Genomic DNA, 21373 nt, shown 5'->3' with positions numbered 1-21373 from the left:
TGGGGGAAAAAGTAGCTTACCTCCAAATCAAAGTTGCTGTCCGTCATGCGATGTTTGACAAAACTAGAAAGCCATTCCAGTTCCACTAGGATGAGTGGCACAGGTTTCAGCCCACCAGGATCCCCACTTTTTTTCTGTTGCGCTTTCTTTGCTTTAACAAAGCGATCCCTGCAATTCTTCCATTTCTTCCTGCACACTGCTTCCTCAGCTCCGAGTGTGCTGGCGATTTCTCGCCAGGAATTGGTGGACTTCTGCTGGTCCTTGTGGTCTCTCCGTGTTGTGTCATAGAGATGCGGGTAGAGGCGGACTTGTTCTGACAGTCTTCCCTCAAAAGCGTCCATGTTGACAATGTGCCAAAACCCGACGCGCTGCTAGAAAAAATCTCCAGGTACGCACCGCGCCTCGCTCAGGCCTTGCCCCCCCGACACGCCCCGTGCGATGACGTCAAAATCGCCGCGCGCCCTATGCGCTTGGCTGGGCGTGATGACTATGCCAAAGGCTTTAGGCAACTATCCAGGTTTTTTGATAGAGTGCTGGCGCCCAATGGGGTAGGGTGGATGCCATCCACCTTAAGCATGCCAGTCTTGCCTCTAAAGCAACCTCCAAGCCGTACCCTGAGAACAAGGCGAAGGCACCGAGCCTATCGTCTAGCTACGGCTAGCGTGAGAGGAGCTTACTAGCTAATCCGTGAATAGCTATAGCGAACCCGGTAGGCTAGCGCACAGGGTTGTATACCCCTGTAGGCTAGCGTACGTGCACTTGCGTTACTGAACTCTCACCACAACCCAGCCAGAAGACAAGGGTGAGTTAAAGGAGAGGACCCCATAAACACAACAGGGAAGTTAGCCAACCCCTAGACTGCCCTTGTCCCACAGGGTGTAACCCCCTCTGCCCAAACAGATGGTCCCTCGATCAGCCAGGCTCCCATCTACAGCTTTATCATTATCAATTAGCTATAGATGTGATTAAGTAGTTTGTAGATTGAGTGTGATGAAGTGATGCTTTAATCATTATGTTGATGCTTCCATTAATGTTGTGATTGAATAAATCTTTTTATTATACATTCTATAGACTCCAGTGATTATTCATGTATAGCTCTTTCTGGCCTTAGCTGTGAAGAGGCTCAGAGAATGAATTCTAGCCTTCAATAGTTGTACAAATTAGGCCCCGCCCCCTTTTAGGGCGAAAACACAAGACTTCAATGTAAAATAGCACTACCCAAAAAAATTATAGAAAAATAACAGAATCAATATAGTTTATTAATGACCCCAACACATCATGACATGACAATATATTGACTATATGTCATGACTATATATTTTTCTGGTTGTGCTATTTTACATTGAAGTCAACGGGGAGAGGCTTGTGTTTTGAACCTAAAAGGGCATGTGGTGCCTACAAAATGACGTATTGCCGATCTGACGTATACCAATATTGGATCGGATCGGTCCCATCCCTAATGATAGCTGCTCTGTTAACTAAATCGAGCACTGCTTGGACTGTAATTCCTATTTAATTTTGTGTCTATCTAACTCAGACTGTAAATTCACATTTACTGCCTATTTAAAGGGATACACCAACTTTTTGGGAGTTTCTCTCTCATTTGCCATAACCCCGATAACCAAGATACACACTGCTTTCAATGTCACTCTCCGCACCGTATAGTGATATTTCATCGCGTGGTGAGTACCCAAAGCAGAACATGTATTTTGGCGCTGTTAGACGTTTGTTTTTGGTGATTTTGAACGGCTGTACCATAGCCTCCCTTCTATGGCGATACTAACTTGACGACTGTAGCTCACTGTATACTGCGCGGAGAGTGATGGTAAAGGCAGTGTCCATCTTGGTTATGTATGGGGGATATGGCAAATGAGCGAAACTCCCGAAAAGTTGGTGTATTCGTTTAACACTCCTATTCATGGATACAGTATATTGTACATATTGGCTTGCACTTGCAATCTTGTCATTGTTGTGATTGTCTTTGGATATTTTCCTATTTCTTTATCTCGAAATATTGATATGACCACTACGCTGCATACTTACACTAAGACAAATTCTTCATATCTAATGCTTGCATATTGTGGCAATAAAAGTGATTCTGATTCTGATTCTGACACCGTGGGTTTGAATCCAGACCCCTTTGTCACATGTTAGATCTCCCAGTCTTTCCAGCTGTCTCTCTCTACTTTTATCTGTTCAATAATGGTATAAAAAATACTCATTTGTCCAAATAAAATTGTGTTGTTAGTTTGCTCACTGGTGGGAAATCTTCTCCACACACAAAATGACCTAAATAAAGGACTGTTTAAGTCTATTTTACCATGCACTTCTCTCCTAGTTTGTTAGCAATGATTTTAGTTAAATGGTTCAAAACCCAGAATTATAATCTAACCTTATTTGATTTTCAATTGTACTTTAATATAATTTTCCAGGACTGTCTTTCTACAGTAGTATTATTACTTTTGATACAAAACAATTGATGGCCTCTGCAGTGCAGCAACAAGTGAGGATTCACTGCCTCACCAAATTGACTTTTGGCAGTATTGGGGTGCATTTCAAAGTTGTAAATTCACATCACTTTAACTTTGATCAGGATCAAGTATGTAAATCAGAGATAAATTTATGTTCTACTCATTTGGCTTTTTTGTGTTTCCAGGTTCTTAAAAACTGGTTTCCAGTAGAGTGACATCATGGCGGAGTCACAGACTGCAACATCAGGTGAGTCCAGTCTGACTTTATATGGTTGGGTTTAGGCATGAGGAGTGGTGATTGGTTAAATTTACGGATGAGGAGTGATGATTGGTTAGGTTTAAGCATGCACTGATGATTGGTTGGGTTTATGCCTTACTTCTGCGCCAGCTTCGACTTGGAGCCTTGCCAGTGGCAGCTAGTCCTTTATACTCGAATGTCAGGTTGACGAGGGGTTGCAGGGGAGTCCCCAGCAAAATGAGTAAAATTGTGTGATTTCACTAGGATTTAAATAACTAGAAGTTAATCCAAGGGGATAATGTAGTGCATACTTGGTAATAGCTTTCACTCTCTCCTGTTATTTCCCTTATCTACATTATATTATATATTATTATTTATTATACTTATATTATACTTGGCCAGTGATTGGCCAGTGATGGATTCAGTCCTCCCCAATCAGTAACGACTTTGCGATCAGACGACACGGGAGGCGCAGCCCATTTTTCGAACCGCTCTCTCATCGGTGCTATGACCTGTCACTCATTCAATTTCAACCCGCCTTCAAAAACCAGCAGTGTCTGTGAAGTGGCACAGACTCACTTATGTAGTATGCAGAGCGCAGCGATTCAACGTATTATTTGAGTCTGGGGAGAGATTAGTCCACTCCTCGCCTACCTTGCCAGAGACCTTGAGAGAAAAATGTGCCGGGTTAGTGCTGTAATATCAGAGACATATTACAAGCATGCAGAAGACTTCTTCTTTTCTCCTCTCTATTGGCACATGACCAGTAACATTAGTGTTGATTGGACATGTGTGTTTGAGTACCATGAATTTCTTCATGATTCACATGAACGGCCCTGTGCTCCACCGACCATGGCGTCACACTCTACTCACAATATAAATTAATTACATTTTTTCTACACAATTAATAGCATTCCATTGTTGTTTTGTCCACAAAGTCCTGCATCAGAATGTATGTAAGCCATTAGTTTGCCAGATAGGTTTTAATATTGCAGAACACCTAATAATTACAAGAGGCTATTTAATTGAGACCAGAGTGACACCTCTTCTTTTGCTAAAAACAAAGCTTTTTTCCCATAGAAATTGAGCAGGGCTCGTCTCTTGTACCGCACTTTGTGGGTTGATGGGATTTTGTTGAACAATGTGTTGTCGAGAATAATGTTATCGCAGAAATACCCTGAAATATTGTGATATTATTTTAGGGCCATATTGCCCACTCCTAGCCCCAGAGCATTTTCATAGCCCCCCTTAAGATTGAGCCTAACGACAGGTCTGAGGACTGGTTTTATCCTTACACTTTGAATCTGACACAAAGCATAGTAAACTTAAAGGGCCTTCAAATTGGCTAGATGCAAAGCGCAAGGTGATTACAGCCTGATATTAACTGTGTCATTTTTCATTCCCTTTCTCCTCAGAGAAGCACTTTGTGGATAAACACCGGGAAGAGCTGATCCAGAGAGTGACCAGGGTCACACTAATCTTATATAAGCTCCTGAATGACAAAGTTATCTCGGAAGAAGCCTACAATTATGTCAACTCTAAAGCGACCTCTCAGGAGCAGATGAGCGAACTCTATAAGTCACTGGATGCCAGTGGCATTAGAGGCAAAGATATCTTCTATGATATCCTTATGAAACACCAGACGCTTGTTATGGACAAGCTCAAGGAAGGTGAGTAGGCTAATTGTCATGGTTAAATTCATTTCAATCGAGCAGAGACTGGTGAATGAATAAAACAATGTGTATTACAATAGCAGAGTGAATGATGCATTACAGAATGTAATGAGAATTATTGTCAAGAGTCTTTGGGGCTTAGACACAAGAGGGAGATATTGAGATCGAACGGCATCAGCCCTGAGCAGCAGCCAGATATATATCACCCCTGTGGAGTCTAGATACTGGTGGTGGCGGTGATGACTCTCCTGAAGCTGAGTACTCTCCTGATGCTGCATCTTCATTACCGCGTTTGCAAGAACACCGCAGTTAAAGACTTCCCAGTCTACGCATAGAGCAATAGCTCCTGTGAGACGCATGCTACATGACAGGTCACGTACACTGGGCAATGTGTAGTACTGGAGTCCACAATGAGAGGGCAGCAACTACGCCTACTGTCAAGGTAAAGAAGAAGAAGAAGACGACAACGCTGTGCCACCATAATGCTTTGAATCACAAATAACAAAGTCAGAATTTGGTTATCATGTTGAAAAGGTGTAACGTTAGTCGAAATGACTCTTCTCTCAACTCGCACCAAAAGTGCATCACCAGCGACACACTTGCTTACCGCCACCCATGGACGTACCTTTGATTTCAAAGGTGGGGATACATATTTTGTACAGGCCCACATTCTCAGCCAGGCCCACATTCTTCCCTCAATTTTTTCAGAATTTCTTTCTAAAATGTTGGCCGTTTGAAGCCAGATTTAGAGGGATATCACATTTTAAATTAACATTAGGATTAGACTGTTGTGATGTCATTATTTAGTTTTAACCATCACATTTGCTTCTTTTCTCATTGGGGTAAATACTGTATATTTATATTTAGAGATTTTTGTAAATTATTTGTGCTGTTATGATTACTACTTTAGTGACTCACTTCTACACTGCTGCCACTTAGTAAGAGATGTGATTGGGCCGGCCCAGACACCGAGGGGAAGAGCTGGGCCTTGTAAGAGATGTGATTGGGCCAGCCCAGACACCGAGGGGGAGAGCTGGGCCTTGTAAGAGATTTGATTGGGCCAGCCCAGACACAGAGGGGGAGAGCTGGGCCTTGTAAGAGATTTGATTGGGCTGCCCCAGTGTCACTCAGTATACTTCTACTGGGCCGGTCGCTGGAAGATGGGGCAGCCGCATGGTCCTAGTGCCTGCCGTTTCTCAGTTTTCTAACATAACGTTAGTTTTTGGACATCAAAAGGTGCAGGGCTCCTATAGACGGGTTTCTTGTATACAAACATTAGTGGGTGCGTGCGCGCACAGGGACAGAGAATGACGAGAAACGCATCGCGCAATGACAGAGGATGACGAGAAACGCATCGCACAGGGCCAGAGGATGACGAGAAACGCATCGCACAGGGACAGAGGATGACGAGAAACGCATCGCACAGGGCCAGAGGATGACGAGAAACGCATCGCACAGGGCCAGAGGATGACGAGAAACGCATCGCACAGGGACAGAGGATGACGAGAAACGCATCGCACAGGGCCAGAGGATGACGAGAAACGCATCGCACAGGGACAGAGGATGACGAGAAACGCATCGCACAGGGACAGAGGATGACGAGAAACGCATCGCACAGGGCCAGAGGATGACGAGAAACGCATCGCACAGGGACAGAGGATGACGAGAAACGCATCGCACAGGGCCAGAGGATGACGAGAAACGCATCGCACAGGGCCAGAGGATGACGAGAAACGCATCGCACAGGGCCAGAGGATGACGAGAAACGCATCGCACAGGGACAGAGGATGACGAGAAACGCATCGCACAGGGACAGAGGATGACGAGAAACGCATCGAGCTGATCGCCCATTGGTTCAACACAGGTGCATCACAAACCCACGGTGAAGTGTAGAAACTTCAATTTTATATCTATTCCAAGCTGTCACTCTACATTTTACCAGGGATGAAAGTGGATTGAACTACTACTCCAAACTTCATCGCGTCATTGTTCTCCTCCCGCCCCAGCTTCATGCGTTCCTGAACACGCATATTTTTGACATCATGTAGTCTATAGCAAATTATTTATTTAATTATTTATTGTGCAAGTTAGTAGCCTACTTAATTCACCTGTATACAGTGTGGCATAATTGTGCTTTAAGTAAAACAGTTGGTAAAGTAAAGGCGAAATGAATTATGCAAAGGACAAATAATATGAAAATGAATAAGCAAGAATATGAAAATGGATTAAAAAATGCACATTTTAAATTGCATTTTGCAAATCAGCATCAGTCTTCCATTTGTCAATTTAATTAATTTAATTTAAATGGCTCATTTATAAACATTTTTATTAATAAGATTTATAAATAGTTTTATCAAACAGCTAATTTAAAAGCATTTTTTTCTTCTAGAAGCTGTCTGGAAGGTGAATATGTAGCCTACAGTAACCTAAGTAAATTACTGAGAATTAGCCTACTGCTTGGATTTATAAAGCTTTTCATAATGCAGGAGACAGAGGGAAAAAAGCACAGTAGAAATCCATGCAGTCAGCAGAGAAATCCTTATCCAAAGCAAAAGATTCCCACCAGGAATCAAAGAACAGACACCGAATTGGGCACTGGGTGGGCAGACAAGACAATCAAATGCCATCTTGAAAACATTCCTGAATGAACGATGAAGGACTTTTACGCATCGGAGGCGCCATGAAACCATGCGTAAAAGCTCTCTCTCTCTCTCTCTCTCTCTGCTTCCTTCTGCTGTCCTCTTCCCCCGTTACGTCTAGCTTGACACAACACAGCCCGTCTGTAAACGGTGCAGCTGAGCTGATAAATGCCGACTTGTTCAACGAGCAACAGGGTAGCGGATGTGATAGATAACATCATTAGGCTACATTCCCAAAACGAGTGTTATTTTGTGACGAGCAAACTTTTAACGTCGGAGTTCGACACGGAAATGCGATGCGAGGAGGCACGCGCTGCAGTCATGGGCTGCAGTGCAGAGTACTATCCAGGCAGCATCAAGCCAGCGTAAACACAGCTGCTCACGTTCTAGACCGGATATTGCTCCCAGAATTATTTTACAGCGGGAGCCTCACAAAAATAAGGTGGATAGACAGCACGATTAAAACCACTGACAGGTCTAAAACACTGCATTGGAACAATTTAGAAGCAATTTATGAGACAGACTACTGTTGTTTATGCGACATAACGTCAGCCATGTGTTTCCTTGGAAATTATGCAATCGTGATTGCTTCTGCACTCTGCAGCAATCAGCTTTTGATTGACAGGCAGCTGCATGTCTTCCCCCAACGGCGTTCAGGCACAGAAAGTCTTAAAGGAACTGCGCACCGGAGGGTTCCGGCCCACTTTCACCAGTGCATTTTACATAAATACCACCTGTAATGCCTACATTAACAATAAAATAAGTAATCTGAAGGGCTGGGTCATTTGAGCAGTGAGTGTGGGTGGTGCTAATGCATGTTTTAATTTGTTTACAAACCGCTGTTAAACAAAACTGTAGAAGAAGAAAAGCAGCAGTGAGTGTGCTGCGGGGGTGTTCGACTTGTTGACGCCTCACCTGACATGCGCTCGGCTGCTCTCGTCTGCTTTCCAGGCGAGGCGGCAGTCAACTCAAACGAGTGTGTGTGGAGCATACATGTCTAATGTGTGGAGCGGCTTTCTACCCCGGCGATGCGCGCGCATCTATGTGATGACGTTGCACAGAAACCCGTCTATACTGCCTTCTTAAAAAGTTGGGGGGACATGTCCCCTGTGTCCCCCCCTTTCTTATGTCCCTGCCACCACCTGCTATACAAGTAGGTTACTTGCATCGTTTCAAAACGTCACATTCTAAAATGTATGAAAACTAAATAAGATAAAAATAAATTAAAGAGTTGGGATGAATAGGAGCTGTTGACCGGTTGTGTTAAATTCAAGCCCTTTTAATCTTTCACTGTCTGTCTGTCTCTCTCTCTCTCCCAGCGGCTATCAGTGAGACTTCGGAGAACAGACGATCTTCCTTGTGTGCTCCTCCTCAGCTTCTCACTGACAGCACTCAGACTGAAGGTAAAGCTAGTCTCTGGCTCGTCCTGCTACCATGTTGTTCTTATCAGGATGTGGTAAGCAGGTTTGTTCGGTTAGACTGATAATCAGTGGATGACAGACTGAAATCCTCCTCTCCTCTCCTCCTAGTGAGCCCACGCCGGGCAGCAGAGCTGGCTGACAGCTATGAAGTGGCCTCAGTTTATTTACCATTTGCAGTATTATTACTATATGGAATTGAGGTGCAAGGGGCTTAAAAACATAAAAGATGCATAACAAATCACACTGACAAAGTATAAAAACATGTAGGTATAAAACAATAAAACATAATAAATGAGACAAATACACTTGTTGATAAGCATGAATCATCTGGCTCAGATATAAAGTGCAGGGCAATTAAAGTGCACAAAATAAAGTGCCTATAGAGACAGTATTTCATAGGGATGTAGCAGTATAAGACATCTTATACAAATAAAAACAACAGAAAAAAACAGCATGATCTAGGAAATTCTAGACAAGTGCATAGATCTAACAATTGGAATTGTGATCATTCAAACTACGCACTGCGCTTGGGGTGGTGGAGCATTTAATAGAGCGGTAGCGGATTACCTGCAGGGTCCCTGACAATACTGACCTGCAGGGTCCCTGACAGACAATACTGACCTGCAGGGTCCCTGACAATACTGACCTGCAGGGTCCCTGACAATACTGACCTGCAGGGTCCCTGACAGACAATACTGACCTGCAGGGTCCCTGACAGACAATACTGACCTGCCGGGTCTCTGACAATACTGACCTGCAGGGTCCCTGACAGACAATACTGACCTGCAGGGTCCCTGACAATACTGACCTGCAGGGTCCCTGACAATACTGACCTGCAGGGTCCCTGACAGACAATACTGACCTGCAGGGTCCCTGACAATACTGACCTGCAGGGTCCCTGACAATACTGACCTGCAGGGTCCCTGACAATACTGACCTGCAGGGTCCCTGACAATACTGACCTGCAGGGTCCCTGACAGACAATACTGACCTGCAGGGTCCCTGACAATACTGACCAGCAGGGTCCCTGACAATACTGGATGCACGTGACAGAAGTCTAGAGCTATAGAGACACTGCATGAAATAGGCCCGGCCTGGCCTTCTCTCCCACGCCTTATGTGTCTGGGGGCGGGGGCCAGGGTGGGGGGCATCGGTGCTCTCCATCACTGGTTGAGCTCTGCCGGGAGGTTAGAATAGCTTAGGTAGGCGATAGATTAGCTACAGCCTAACAATAGGCTGTAGATCGGTTATAGTGTTCAGGCTATAAAATCAGACTAGAGCAGAATAGGACAGGCCAGACTAGGCTGTAGATTAGCTAGATCCCCTGTGTCCTAGTTAGTTCTGGTTAATGTCTAGAGTAGTCAGTTGTCTGATCTCCCCCCCCCTCTTTCTCTTTCCCCCTTCCCCTTCTCCTTCCCCACTTCCCCCTTCCTGTTCTCTCCTCTCCCACATTTCCCATTCCCTCCCCAGCTCCTCTCTTTCCTTGCTCTCTCCTCCCCCACAACCCACCGCTCTCCCCCTCCCTTATCCTGCTCTCTCCTCTTTCTCCCCTCCTCTGCTCCTTCCCCTCCTCCTCTCCTCCCCAATTTTCCCCATTCCCTGCCACTTCCTGCTCTCTCCTCTCTCACATTACCCCTGCTCTCCCTCCCCTGCACCCTCCCACCTCTTCTTCTCCGTTCTCTCCTCCCCCACATTTCCCATTCTCTCCCCACCTCCTCCCTCTCCCTGCCCTCTCCTCCCCCACACCCCCCGCTCTCCCTCCCTCCTCCCCTCTCCTGCTCTCTCCTCTTTCCCCCTTCCCCCACTATTCTAAAGCATAGTACCCATTCTACTCCAAAGCAAAGCATGGCACCCATTTTATCCCCTCCCACTATTCCGCCACTATTTAAAGCATGGCACCCATTCTACCCTAAAGCGAGGCACCCATAAGCTCTATATGTGAACATGTGTTTATTTGGCAAACGGATTCACTACTAAAGGCTGCAGCCAATTAAATTAAGCATAGTTTGGTTGCTAAGAAATCGACAAATGTCCGTTTGCAAAATGTGTGTCTATATTTATCTATCATATAATTGTTCGATGTGTTATTATTACTACTGTAATTTGTTACTGTTGTGTCAGCTAGCCCTCCTTTCCCTGTTCTCTCCATATAGTCTCCCATACTCCCCCTGCTCTCCCTCCCCACCTCCTCCCGTTCCCGAACCCCCCCGCCCCCCTCCACCTTTCTAAAGCATGGCATCCATTCCATTTTAAAGCATGGCACCCATTCTCTTTCTTTCCCCCTTCCCCTGCTACTTTCCCCACCTCTCCTCCGCTCTCTCCTCCCCCACATTTCCCATTCTCTCCCCACCTCCTCCCTCTCCCTGCTCTCTTCGGCTGAAAAAGTTTGAAGACCCCTGCCCAAAAGGATTGTGTGGCTTTTGCTGATGCTAAACATGTGCAAATAAGACAAATTGTGTAATTCACAAAGCACTCGCAAAGGGTGACATGCACCACCTCAACTGTCCTGTCATGCAGTCTAGGACCTAGACTCTAGGTGCACCTGTGCTATTTGCCTGTATTTGAATTAGGTAATATGCATACATTTGATGCAAATTGGTCCCTTCATATGCAAATGACCCTTGTTGCAAAAACAGTCCAATTCACAAAGGTCGGCACTAATTGCAGTTACAGTGGAATTATTAGCATCTTCAGAGAGTTGGTGGTAATTGAAGCACAAATGCAAAAGTCATTCAATAATCTTAACTAATAAGATAATAATAATAATAATAATAATAATAATAATAATAATAATAATAATAATAATAACTTTCGACTCATTTGGCTGGTTTCTCATTGACCCCTTGCATGGGATCCCATGCACAATATCTCTCACAAGCACATAAGCACATTATGTGGCTGGTAGCACTAGCACCACATTGTATATTGAACGTTGATAATATATTTTTTTCTTCCTTTTCTTTTCTTTTCTTTTGCTGTGTCTGAGCCTGTTCGTCTGTCCTGTTCGTGTATTGTAATATATATATATGTATATATATATATATATATATATATATATATATATATATATATATATATATATATATATATATATATACTGTGTATATATAGGGGGGAATCAAACTTTATCTGGTATTCAGCATCATAAAGCTTATCAGTGATTATTTATTTTACAGAATCGATAGGCTATGTATTTTTTGTTGTTGTTATGGCTCATAGCCTAAATAAAAGTTTAATGGTATAATATCATTGGGGTGTTTAGGACTACTCATTAGTCCATGATTATGAATGATGAATCCTAACTGGAGAACTGTGTGTGTCTGTGTGTCATCCAGCCTTACAAAGGACAATAAAACAAATTGACAAAGGATCCATGAAGGAGAAGCACCCTGACCTCCCAGGAACTACTGGTTCAACTGATCCTCTGACACAAGGAGAAGCAGCACCTGTTGGTAAGTGCAGGAAAATGCTTTGACTGTGATGAGAACTTTGTTAATTTATACAAATGACTCCTATGTGATGTACTGCTATTATTATTTAAATAAACTATGGCAAAGTAACTAAACAACACTACACCAAACCAAAACAACAGAACAAAAGAGGTGTGGCTAGGTGAGGAGTGAGAGAGTGACTGAAAGGCTTCTGAAGTCCGAGGAGTCCACCGGGCCCAGGTGCACTCAGTCAGCCTCGCTGATGACCCTGCTCACCCGACTCCTGCAGGACGCAAGATTTTTATTCCTAGGTGAAAAGCGGGATGCCCACGTCCCGAACTCATCTGATTGGTTGCCGCAACTGCTTCTTCTTGAAAACGTGTGGCAAAAAAAATTGAGATTAGGGTTGGGGGGGGGGAGTTCAGCTCAGCTTGTGGCTTAATGGGTAAGTGGCCGAACACAGCATACGCTAAGGCAGTGTTTTTCAAACTTTTTCAGACCAAGGACCACTTAAACCAATGAAAAAAAAACTCGGGGACCACCTAACTCCCAAAACATCCCCAAAAACAATAGGCCTACTTCAACTATAAATTACAAATTACAGGCTAATTAAAAGACAAATAGCAGTACAATTAATAAAATTTTTGGCTTCCCACAATTATGAAAACAAGATAACCGATATAAAAAATATATATGTAATTTATTTTAGTTAGTCCATTTAACTTTTTTTTTAACATTTATTTCTCCTGTTTATTTATTTCAAATATTCAAAGTAAATTCAAAGTTCAAAGAAAGTTTTTTCAAGTTCAATAAATGCACAATGTTGCCAAAGTCAAATAGGCTATCTTTTGCCATCTTCAAGTTGCATTCAGTGATGTTTTTGTGTTCAAATAAGTGTTAAATGGCTCTACATTCTGACAGCAATTACTGAAATAGAGTGTTTGGTCACTAACTTGGAACTCCCAACCACCCGCTGTACTCTGTCTCTCTCCTGTAGCCCTGCAGGCAGAGTGGACGTATCTCCACAACCGTAAGACGTAGAGAGTCAAGGGTGGTGGTGTTGGATTCGGGGTGAAAAAATACATAGTCCTTTATAGGCAATGTGATCTGACCTTGAGTTTCACAGAAAATGTAAAAACTTCTCTGATTGGATAGTGGGAGGTAAAAAAGAATAAGGAAACAAATATAAATCTACTCGCGGACAACTAGGGGGCGCCGGCGGACCACCAGTGGTCCACGGACCACTGTTTGAGAAACGCTGCGCTAAAGCCATGCCGAACTGAAGCTTGAAGCAGACTCAAGCTCAGGCACGTGCACACATAGACATGAAAGGGGGCTTGAGCCCCTGCCTTTTTTTCAGTCTGTAAAAAGTGCCCTTTTTTTTATTTTTATTTTTTTATTTTTTTATTATAATACATTTTTCATTTTCATTCCAACAACACATGAACAAAACAAACAGCTCAGACACATGAAAAAATTAAATAAGAAGTGCCCTTTCCTGACCATGAATGCATTTCTAATGGTGCTTTGTATGGAAATTGCCCTTTCCATGCCGTCACTGAAGGCAGCATTCAAAGAGAAATGCCTTTTCCGAGCTCTCTTGGCCTTGAATGCACCATTTGTAATAGGCCTCTGCATGGAGCAGTGTTTTTCTAAACTGCCCCTGAAGGCACCAACCCAAAAATGAACCCAAAAATGAATGAATAAATAAATACATAAATAAATAAACCACCCAATAAATAAATAACCAAAATATAGGGAACAAATGCAGAATTGTTGCTCTTGAAAATATTTTTTACTTTACACTATTGGAAAGGGATGTTGTGTTGTTGAATCAGCAAAAAATAAAAAAAATTCTAATACACCTTATCTAAATTTTCTGTCTTGCTTTTTAGAATTATGGTTAAAATGCATGGTATATTACAAGCCTCACTCAGTATCGTTCAATGTTTCTGCCTGTGTTGCTATCTGTTGTAGTACAACAACCTAAAGGGAGAAAAGGAGCAAATAAATATTGATGCTTAAATGATTTCACAACAGTATTGCAACAGCATGCAACTTTTATATACTAATATTATTCAGTTATGGAGTTATTTTTCCGTGACAAGTCTCATCCTAAAATGAGATATTCCTCTAAATCTGGTTAAAATCGGAATATTTAAAATGAGTTATACCCCTAAATTGGCCTTCAAATTGCCTCAAATTTCCGCCGCCGCCCTCCGGACGGCGGCTGTAGTGCCCTTTTATGAATTTGAGCCCCTGCCCCTCTAATGTTCTGTGCACGTGCCTGCTCAAGCTGATGTGATGCCAAAGCGGTCACACCAGAAACACTCTCTTTTCCTCAGCGGCCGACTCGGAGCTGCTGCTCCGGCCCCTCCCGCCCCTCACAAATTGCATTGACTGCCTGCCTGGCAGCTGGGGATCAGCATGCGGCACACTTGGAAAATAGAACAGAAGGTGAAACTATCGGATCAGCGTGGCTTTGGCGTAGCATGAGCATGGCGTGGCGTGCGGCCGGCGTGAACGGACTCGCCTATTAACAAGGATGCTGAATTGAAACTGCGTGGCTTTGGTGTTGCTTTGGTGTGGCTTTGGCGTATGGTGTGAACGTGCACTAAGGCCCTTGCCTTCCAATCTGATGAGTGGGGTTCAATTCCTGGTCAAACCACACATGTTTTTAACAAGCATTTTTCTTATTTTAAGACATTACGATTAGGCAAGTACAACCATTTGGTTAGGGTTAGGGTTTGGTTAGTCTTGCTTGCCAGACTCTCCCAGCAAAGAGACTGAGAGAGTTTGGCTGGGGACGCTTTCACTGTGGACTAGAGGGGAAAAATACTCTCTACAGCCATCCACCAAACGTACTGTGCAGGCTAGCGTGTAGCAACAAGTTAGCGGATAGCGCTGCTGCTGTTATTGTTTTTGTGCTCATGGGAGGCAGTGGTGCAGGCATTTGAGCTCGCCAGATTTGACACGTACAGCAGCAGAGGCATACAGATTCGACACGGGGGCGTAGAAAGGAAATCCGGTCGCAGCCACAGTCAGAGCGGGTCGGAGCCAATTGCAGAGCTTGCAGGGAGCGGAATGGGATTTCCATCCGGCACCGACTGAAATGGTCGGTACCAATGGGACAGCTAAGTCCAACATGCTGCTTGCTTCAACCCAGTCAGACTAGGGTTTGGGTATGGTTGTGGTTAAATAAGAAAACCCTAACCCTAATCTCAACCACATCTTTTTTACTTGCCGCACGTTTTCAGGAAGAAGCCGTTGCAGCGACCAATCAAATGAGCTTGGGGCGTGGTTTATCATTATACATTTAACATGTGATGTTCATGTCAGGTGGCTTATTCCAGTTACTGGCACCACGGTGCTGGAAAGAGTTACAGCCAGGACATAGTATACTGTGTGTTTGTACGTGTAGGAGAATATATGATCAGACAATTGAACAAATATTACCAATACATTATCAATTACATTTTGTGATCTGACTGACAAAATACTTTTGACTTCCATATCTATAATCAGGGACGGACCGGGACAAGAAAATGGACCATCCTGCAGCCTGCACCATCCCCACTCCATTGACATCTGTATGAATACGTATAACTATATAGTATCATGATCAATATTTTTAATATTGTATTTTAATTGATATGAACAATTAATATTGAAATTTCAATAATTATGATCTGATCGATCAGCCAGCGATCGGAATCGGCCGATATTCAGCCTAAACATGAGATCGGAGAATTCCGATAATGCTTTACAGGTGTTGCTTATTTGTTTTCGCAGTGCTGCTGCAGTACTGCCACAGCGGTAATTTTTGTTGTTGTCATTTAAATGTTTTTTTTTTCTTTGGTCTTAACAAAAGCCCCCTTCTGCAAGTTTAGATGAGTTTAGACTCATCTGTATATTTCCAAAACTGATTGATGACGCAAAACACGCGAGCCATTTCTGGGTGGAGTTGGTGTCAATGGTCATACGCAAAAACAGCTAAAACATCTTGGGATGTGGAACTATTACACTGAGTTGGGTGAGTGTCAGACCCATGCTGCTTCACTGTTGGCCAGCTAACACTAGCTTTTAACGTGAATTTACAGTGCAGTTAGCTTGCTAGCGAGTGTTGTGCATGAATGCGCTAAAAGAGCGCCGTTCATTGAACAAGCTCATATTTTGGTGGATGGTGACCTGAGCGCAGCCTTCAAATACAGGAACGTACAGTGAGCGTTGTTCACACCTGCGGGAGTTAACGACGCTCTTATTGTTCTTTTTATTGCTCTGTTCTTACCTCGATAATTGCCCATAGAGAGCCAAAGTGAATGTCACTTCCTGCCTTTCTCCCTGTACGCTGAAGGAATGCGTGCCCGTCCGCATGTCCTCGAGTGCCCACCGCCCGGGTGGGGTCGTCAAAAGCGCCTTTCTGTGTGGAGTTTGCATGTTCTCCCCATGCCCCCTGGGGGTTTCCTTCATATAGGGAACTCCTCACCAAAACATGCAATATCCTGGTTGCTAATGTGGTGGTGCCTCCTCTGGTTGTTAGGGGCGCCTGTTTGGAGGGAGGGGAACTGGTTGGAATAGCCCCATGAACCTCCCACGTGTTATGTCCTACCGGTGAAGCTTCCCCTGTCAGGTGAAAAGAAGCGGCTGGCTAGCTGCCCATGTCTCGGAGGAAGCATGGAGCCAGCTTCGGCTCTCCCCAGATCGGCAGAGGGTGGAGCAGCAACCAGGATAAATAAATAAAATTACTGCACTCGGTGGAGTGCAGCTCTCCGCCAGGACCGCATTTTCCCCCAAGCTGACCCATAGAACATGTGAGTGATGAGACATCGCCTGAATGCAATGTGTTAGTGAGTGTTGTCATACTGAGATGCTATTGTAAATCATATATTGATTATATGATTATATATGTATTATATATTATCTTATATATATGATTATATATAATAACACCGCACTCCATGCGGTTCTGAGCAGCGCACTCCTAAAGTTTCAAGTCAATCGGATGAATGTTTGTCGAGATAATCTGCTTTTTGTGTTGCCAGTAGGTGGCACTGTCAAATTGCAATAAATTCAGCAAGTACGTTGAGTTCCCAGCAGCACACTCCCCAAGTTTGAAGTCAGTTGGATGAACGGTTCTCAAGATAAACCACTTTTTGTGTTGCCAGTAGGTGGCGCTGTGCCGAATTGCACAAAAACAGGTCACTGTGTCGAGTTCCCATCAGCGCACTCCCCAAATTTGAAGTCGATCGGACAAACGCTTGTTGAGATAAGTTGTTGAGATTAAAAAATTTTTGTTGCCAGTAGGTGGCGCTATGCTGAATTGCACGAAAACAGGTCACTGCACTCACGTACTCCTTAGCACACTCCCAAAGTGTGAAGTCGATCCGACCAACAGTTCTCGAGATACGCGAAGGCAAAGCTAGAGGAACACAGACAGACCGACAGATGCACAGACAGATGCACAGACGCGGCCGAAAACATGATCTCCTGGCGGAGATAGTAATGAAATCTTGAAACATAAACTTTTGATGTGAAAAGGCATGAAAAACAAAAAACAAAAATGTTTGTGATTTTATTTGCATACATTATTAAATAGGTGCACTGAATACCCAGGTATGTGAACTAAAATGATAAAGAATACATTTTTGGGTTCACCTCATCTTTAACCAGGCTGACACAGGTTTAGCGTTCATTTGTTTACTTGGCCATCTTGCTCAATACAGATCACTGTGCATGCGTGCTTTCAACCCTGGACCATTGACATAAATAAGATGGACGGAGGATCTGGTCCCCTTTAGTGAAGCCGCTGCATGTTGGATCGCCACTCTGGTGGCTGTACCCAGTATAGGTCACAAGGCCCGCCTCCCCCATGTTAGTAGATGGGGAAATGGACAACCGAAACAATCACAGTACACGTCAGATAATTTTTTTCCAAAGGTGTTTTGTATCACTTTAGTTTTTAATTAGTTATTTGACGATAAAAGGGATGATTGACAGCTGTGGCAGCCAGTCTCAAGCCATCATTGGCTGGACAGGCTCTTCATTTATAGATCTAGTTTTACATAGACAAGACACTGCTTGGTAAAACAGAAGAAGAAGAACACTGCTTGATCTGTTATCTACCAGAGATATCGATGGACCGCAATAAAAAAGGACATTGTTTTGAGAAAGGTGCGTGAGGAAGTAACATTGGTTGGGGACTGAAGTAGCCTAGTAAGTTCAGAAAATGTGTTTTATTAGTTACTCCCGCTACGTTATCGGTTATCTTAATACACAATGGTTTTAACAGAAGCAGGCTTGCATTAGCCGCTTGTGTTAGCCGGCTGTTTCGCATTATTTGTCAGCATAACATTACTATAACCTAACAACCGATAACGATAGCTGGAATAACGCAATAGACACATATTTTCAGAACTTACCAAGTTGTCCAACTGCCTACGTATGCTAGGAAATGTGTTTTATAACGTTACCTCCCGGGTATAAGATGGGGCCTACACAAGTGTACACAACCACCAGCCATTAGCTAATCGCTAACAGGTTACCATTAGCTTTTGCAAACAGACACTGGAGGTTTTAGTTTTGATATTCAAGCATAAACGTTTTTATATGGATATTAGGGCTGGGTATTGGCAAGGATCTCACGATACGATACGTATCACGATACTTGGGTCACAATACGATTGTATCACGATATATTGCGATGCGATACATATTGCGATATATTGCGATATTCTACAGAATTTACTCAAAATGTAAGAATAAAGCTAAAGATACAACACACTGTGTACCACCCAGGTAGTGTAATAATATGTACATCACTTTATACTGATAAGTTAGTGGACAAATTTAGTCAAAACTACTGTTTTGAGTGTTACTGAACGCATCGACATGGGAAATATCGATACAGTATCGATTAGGGGTGGGAATCACCAGATGCAGAGGCCTGGCATGGCATGGCCTGCAAAAAAAAGCTTGGCGTCCAAGTATCGATACAGTATCGGGAAATAAAATATTGCGATATATTGCCGTATCGATTATATTGCCCAGCCCTAATGGATATCTCAGGGAAGTCCTTTGACTGTGGGGATGTTCGTTCTTCACAAGCTCCTCTCTTAGCTGTTGTAAGGATATAGAGAGATAGAAGAAGAGGCCAGGCAGCCTAACGCACTGGCCTAACGTTAGTAATCCCCAAACTCAGAGGCAGCGCTTGGCTTGGCTGCCCTACCCACTGACTATAGCAATAAACAACGTAGCCTAAAGCGTCAAGGTTAGATTTCATCTGTTAAACCAACTTTTCCTCGAAAAGGAATTAAACAGTGGCAGCTAGGTTACTCTCCCTTGCATTTTTTTCTTTTCTTTTGCAGTTTTAAGACAGATTTAGAGGAATATCTCAGTTTAATTTAGCATTAGGATTAGACTGTTGTGATGTCATTATTCAGTTTTAACCATCAATAATTGTTCCTTTTCTCATTATTTCATTTGTCAGAGTAAATACTGTATATTTATTTCGAGAGTTTTGTCAATTATTTGTGCTGTTATGGTTATTATTAGCTTAGTTACTCACTTCTACACTAGCTTAGATTGTGTTAATTATGGATGGAATTATAGTGAAAATAGATTATCCCCCTTTTTGCTGGGGACCCCCCTTTGAAAACCACTGGTTTATAGGTTACAACTGCTGTGAGAAGCTGGTGAATTTTTGCACATTTTCAATGCAGATTGATTAAACCATCTGCATTATTTAAACAAACAAATAAGATGGATTAAACAGCTGTCATCTGGTGCATTTTAGGCCCAGGAGAAACAGAGTTGATCTGGGAATAATTTCTGGCTGAGCAATGCAATGCACCTCAAAATAAAGTAAGCTATTTACAGTTAGTTTGTCAGTAAAAGGTTTGATAAATAAATAAATCTAACCCACTCCACTACTGTACTGGTGACAGTAGCTGTCGTAAAGACAGGGGGAGTGACTATCAGCTACTGTCATCACTCAACTACCAACATACTCGTTTAGTTCCATTCAATTGCATGGAGGGTTACCATCAACTTTGAAGCGTTATTTACCCCCCTTCCCAACATGCTAGGTTGATCCCAATCGATTCCTTGTTTCTTCTACTTGCATATGGTATAAAGATCATCACTATAGCTTTAAAAATGAGCTCCCTGTCAGCCGTGGTTTTACCGGCTAAAGTTTAAGGTCGCCGTTTTTATTTGCAAAATGACAGGCTATGCAGCATGAAACATATTAACACATTGAGTGCCAGCCATGTTTTCAATCCTGTGGGTAAGTTGTGCCAGGGGTGTTTTTGACGATTCTGGCTCATTTTACAACAGCCGTGGATTATTTTCTGTTAAGAATTCATGAACACCAATCATCTAAAAATAACTAATAGAATGTGTGCTTTCTCTGTCTAAAAGAGTTAGTTTGCAGAGTTAGTAGTTATGTAGATATTAGCCGTTGAGTACAGCATGGTTTCAGCGTCTGGAAATTTATTCAGAGATAAATGGCTTTTTGTGAAACAGTCACTTTAACCATTCATTTTTGGCATCAGTAAGACCGTCAGACATTCTAAACAATAGTTTTGAACAGTAATTTCCTCCATAACAACAGGAAACACCCCTCTCATTCAAACTCCTCCCTCCGTGTGTCTTCTCCTCCTTCCTCCTGGCTGTACAGCGGGCGTGTCAGAAGCGCGTTGCTGCTGCCTGCCTGCCTGCCAGCGTGCCTGCCTGCCTGCTTGCCTGCGTGCGGACGCTCCTTGTGCGAGTCAAGATGGGCCGGGGAATGCGTGGGCGATGGGCAGATGTTGATTCTGGCCTTTCTGAGGTGTTTCAAAGTGTGTTTCACCTATAATCTATTTTGCAAATCGCTCTCCGCTCTCTGTGTGCTGCTGCCGGTGCGCGGCCGCTCTCAGGCAAGACAAGTCTTGAATGGATTACTGTAAAATCGCCTCGCCATTTCCTTGAACGGCTTGCTCCCGCGGCAGTTTTTTCTTTGATTTCGGTCGTCTGGGGGAGCACTGTCAACACTTAGTGGGTCGGTAAAATAGATTATACACATTATCTTGCTCCAATAGTGATCTCGAAGATGTAAAAGTTGTTGATTGATGTCCCACCGTCAAAAAAAATTTTTTTTTATGTAAGACGAGTAAACTCGGCTCTGGCACTCAAGCGTTGGATTATGTAAGACGAGTAAACTCGGCTCTGGCACTTAACGTGTTAATACGAAAAAAAAATTGCTGCTTGGTGGACCATTTGCACGCCGAATTTACTAGAAGGCCCGGATAACTTGAACAGGTCGGGTTCACACCAGAAAGACGGGGCCTTGGTTCGGGCCAGAGAAGAGGATGATACATTGTTTCATTTTTCAGCTGGTTCGGTTTGCTTTCACAAGGCCAAAATCCAATAGTCCTGTCCACGCGAACGAAAGTCACGTGGGCAGAAATCTCGTTCTGTTATTGGCCATACAATTTGTCGGGGCAAAAGTAAACAAACCCTCC

General features: G+C 43.4%; 1 protein-coding gene across 1 annotated transcript in view; it reads left to right on the top strand.

Annotated features, from left to right (window-relative positions):
- The window catches only part of LOC310784531 (uncharacterized protein), an 88335-nt gene that overhangs the window by 20581 nt on the left and 46381 nt on the right, over window positions 1–21373 (top strand). Inside the window, exons 3-7 of the mRNA XM_083645514.1 lie at window positions 2657–2718; window positions 4125–4379; window positions 8341–8424; window positions 11778–11894; window positions 15399–15463. Of these exons, the coding sequence (XP_083501640.1) occupies window positions 2691–2718; window positions 4125–4379; window positions 8341–8424; window positions 11778–11894; window positions 15399–15463 (549 nt within the window). The 5' untranslated portion in view covers window positions 2657–2690. The remainder of the gene's footprint in view (window positions 1–2656; window positions 2719–4124; window positions 4380–8340; window positions 8425–11777; window positions 11895–15398; window positions 15464–21373) is intronic.

This window comes from Poromitra crassiceps (assembly GCF_964638095.1).
Source record: "Poromitra crassiceps genome assembly, chromosome: 10".
NCBI lineage: Eukaryota > Metazoa > Chordata > Actinopteri > Beryciformes > Melamphaidae > Poromitra > Poromitra crassiceps.
This window is presented reverse-complemented; position numbering and strand designations above follow the sequence as displayed.